General features: G+C 44.2%; 1 protein-coding gene across 1 annotated transcript; it reads right to left on the bottom strand.

Moving 5' to 3' along the window:
* Positions 1-3,062: 3,062 nt before the first annotated feature.
* On the bottom strand, positions 3,063-4,159 carry LOC139751136 (uncharacterized). Its single transcript, XM_071666235.1, has 2 exons — positions 4,036-4,159; positions 3,063-3,619 (listed from the first exon to the last, which is right to left on the bottom strand). The coding sequence occupies exons 1-2, from the start codon at positions 4,157-4,159 to the stop codon at positions 3,063-3,065; spliced, it is 681 nt and encodes a 226-aa protein (XP_071522336.1).
* Positions 4,160-4,170: the final 11 nt, after the last annotated feature.

Below are 4,170 nucleotides of genomic sequence, written 5' to 3'. Positions count from 1 at the left end.
CCAGATCATGTCCATATAGTATTATACCAGACCATGTCCATATTGCATTTACAGAATTGCGTTTGATGTCTCATAAACTGAAAATAGAAACTGGTAGATGGAGCCGAACACCAGTGGAGTCAAGACTTTGTGTTTGTGATCCAGGCAAAGTTCAGGATGAGACTCACGTTCAGGCAGAGTGGCCCATATCTGATGAATATCGGAAAGAATTTGCATTGTTGAATTTTTCATCACTGGACAGCTTTCTAAGTGAGAGAGCCTCACTGTGGGATGTGTAAATAAGTTTATAAGGCCTTACATTGGAGAGACTCACTGGGTATAGAAATAGTTGCCAGTCCTCTTCTTTTTAGTGCATTCATTATATAATGTGACAAAAGTCTGTTGTTTTTACTATGAAATCCCTGTACTATAGCCCGTCCATGATAAAGCACTGCTCAAATGAAATATCAAGAATGCTATTCTTCTTGCGTCAACAGAAGTAGTCATCATAAAAGTATTCACATCATACCTCCATTTCTCTCACGTATGTTACAACTCATCATAGACTGCATCTTGTGGCGTGCATAGCTAATCGCAGTTGACGGGGGCTACAGATAAGAAACCGACTTCCTTGCTTTTCATCTGTTCTGCTTGGTATCCAAAATAAACGTGAGTAGGTTGTCTTGTAAGGTAAACAACTGGTTCTTGATAGGCACACTGCTGAGTCCTTGACATGTGATTTACTCCAGCAACTGATGACAGCTTATCCACAACATCGCTAGGAGCTTCTACAGTCAACCTTGTGTTCAGTGCGCTCTTAGTCTCCTGGACCATCGTTGTCATTTTAGATAAGATAACCTAATTCCTTAGGGCTTCATAATTTGTGAGTTGCTACGGATTCGGGGAAAATGCTGAGTCGATGACGTCCACCTTCAAAAAGACCTATAGCTTCCGTCTGGATGACTCCAAATGGAAACAAACATCCTTGTTATACTAGGTTGTTTGGGGTTCCGCTCTGCGGTCAAGACGTCCATTCCAGTTTTCTTGTCTTCCACTGCATCCTACAGCAATCAGGTGCATGAAACGCTATACGATGCGCTGGGGAGCTATGTGGGTTAATATGATCCTAATTTCACTTCTGCGTCAATTAGTGGCGATAACCCTATAGAAGGATCATTCCAATCCACTTTTCTGTAGACCCACACACAAAGCAGCTGAGATAAACTTGTTGAGAAGACAGTCCCAGGACGCTTCCTGTCGTGGAGAAGACAGTCTCAGGACGCTTGATAAAACAGCTTGCTGTCCTAAACCCTTCCCTCAGCAACCGTCTTAACCTATATGCTCTTTGTGCAAGTATAGCTCTTCTGACCGTCGCAGTGAACTCTGAACACCAGCGTGATTACGGAAGGTGGCCAACGTACAATGGATTGTAAGAATTGTTTTAGACTATACGCCAGGCACGGTGAGAGTTAGGACGTTTTAAGGAAATTTGTATCTTCTAGTTGTCCAGCTGAACGAAAATCTCAGCTCCTCAGTTATGATGGAAGTGGCAGACACCTGGATCGTGTAAGGTGTACGCCTTGAAGGGCAGGAAGCTGCTGAACTACTGATGTACTGCCACCTTGGTTGGTAAATTTGGAGATGAACTCAGATAATCAAGGTAGTGGTGCATACTGTTTAGGAGAGCAAAAGAGCACAAACTGACCAATAAAACTGTGAATGCGAATAGCATACAAAAAAAGGTTTTGCTAGAAAGATTTAAGAGACAGAGACACACAAGTGCAGTATTCCTTCACTATATCGTAGAAATAGACAAATACGATACAAGACCCTGGAGCAACAATACCTCTTTAAATGATTCGTCTCCCATATCATCCACTAAGTCACTTTCCCATTTCATTATCTCAACATATTCATCCATCAAAGAAATACAAGCAACATCAACTTCAAAGAATCATTTCTTTTTTTCATGCCATTTCCCGAATTAGCGAGGTAGTGCTAAGAACAGAGGACTGAGCCTTTGAGGGAATATTCTCACTTGGCCACCTTCTGTGCTCCCCTTTTGGAAAACAAAAAAAAAAAAAACGAGAGGGAAGGATTTCCAGCCCCCCGCTCCCTTCCCTTTTGGGCGCCTTCTACGACACGCAGGGAAAACGTAGGAAGTATTCTTTCTCCCTTGTCTATACTGAATAAATCTACAACGGGAAAAGGGGGTGTGAGGAAAGAGTGTTACAAACGGTACTTCAGGCGTCCGTAATCGGTGCCTTGCTATGATAAAGAACCTATAATAACACAGCCCAGGATGATCATGGGTGTACTGCCGTGTGCCAAGTGAGAAAGACAACTAGAATCAAGTTAACGATAATATGTCGAGGATCGTCACGAGCGGTGAGGCTCGCACGTCTCACGTGAAGTGCATAACTACATATGATGATTGTCAAGACATTATAGGCATATCATTGGAAACAGCAAACTACCTTTTAGCAAGTCTTAATTTCTGTTGAAACAACTGTTGATGGATGTATGTACAAATGTACCTAGACACGGAGAAATTAGTACGTAGCAACTGTATGATATGCAACAATTATTTTCAAAGATCATATTTTATTTGCACAGTACATATAGTAAATACACCATTTATAATATCACCAAGACCGAACAGAGCAGCAACAAATCCACATACTTGACACAACATGGCAGAAATTACGGTAGTTTACAACCTTATGCTATGCTCAAGTTATATACCACAGTTTGCAGGAAAGATTCCGTGATGATAACTTACCTGGGTGCCATTATGTGGTGGTTCGTACGAAGAGTGTGAAGCCTGCTGTGGTGGGGCTAAAGCTGGGTTAGAACCTACTTTTCTTTTTTATAATGACTGAAATGGCACGGGTAAAACATGCCCAGGTCAAGACCATCTTGTGTGAAACACAAAAGTCAAAGGAAAAGAAAGTAGATTGTGTTTGTAGATTTATTTGTGAAGGAAGAAAGTTATATGAAGAGGGAAAGACAAAAGAACGAAGAGAATCCACAGCTTAGTTGTTCGAGGAAAGAAAGAGGCATCATAACAACCAATTCTAAAATCATAACAGCCTTTGTTGATTGTAACGTTGTGATGGGGCTGAAAGTACTTCAGGGGGGCCATATAGCTGGCTGGGGGCCACAGTCCCACTTCGGAGGGAGGCGGCAGCGTCTTCAGGAATCCTACCGATCTCAGAGTTGAGATCGAAGTATTGCTCTGAGGCGGAACAGTCCACGTTGTACCACCAGTCGCACACGAAGTACTGCTGGTTGAACACGGTGCCGTTGGGACATAGGAAGGAGTCGAGGCGGCCGTCCAACTGACAGATGTGGAAGACCTGGCAGCCGGCCTCGTCGGCGGTGTCGGCGTAGTAACCCGGGAACTGCTGATCCTCGCAGGAGAAGCCGGTGTCGGGCACAGAGGCCAGGATCGGGTAGTCCTGGCCGGCAACGCCGCCGCCGGGGATGTTGGCGGCCAGGACGGCTATGGGGTCGTCCTGGGCCTCTAAAGTGGAGGCCGCTGCCCTCAGGTCCGGAGTGCCATACGAATATCCGGAAGGAGGAGGAGGCGGCACATTATATCCCTCCTGAGCGTATGTGGCTCCCACTAGGGCTAGAAGGATTCAGCAGGAAGTCAATGTTGGTAATAACTGAGGAATTTCAGTTTGGGTAGAAAATTATAATGATAATGTATTTAAAAAGAAATATGTAATACATAACCTCCAACTTTCCTTCTCTTCATTTAAGGTTGATCAAACGTTTCACTTTTTTATTATATATCAAATTATATCATCGTAACGGAATCAGTAACTTTTCCCATCAGAATCTTATCAGACTCCCCGGGTTTTTGACTTATTTCATTAACGGCCCTCCTACAGGTGATTGTGACCATGCTCATAATACTTACACAGGATGACTAGCACCATGGAAGTCGGCATTGTAAGGAGGAAGTTGGGTGAGGGAAGTTAGACAAGTGGCGCCTAGCAATGTGGTGTGGCAGTGGGACTGGCATCATTATATAGTGGCTTCACAGACCTTTCCCTGGTCGAGCCAAGGCTGCTCCAGATGCCAGTGCTGAGCAGGGAGGCTCAGAGGACAGCACTTGGTGCCGGGCTGTTCCAGTAAGCTTCGTCCAGTATCCACAACCCAACTTTGCCATTATGGGATCTT

Source organism: Panulirus ornatus, chromosome 11, assembly GCF_036320965.1.
Source record: "Panulirus ornatus isolate Po-2019 chromosome 11, ASM3632096v1, whole genome shotgun sequence".
Classification (NCBI taxonomy): Eukaryota; Metazoa; Arthropoda; class Malacostraca; order Decapoda; family Palinuridae; genus Panulirus; species Panulirus ornatus.
The sequence above is the reverse complement of the archived record's forward strand: the minus strand, read 5'-3'. Positions and strand labels throughout refer to the sequence as shown.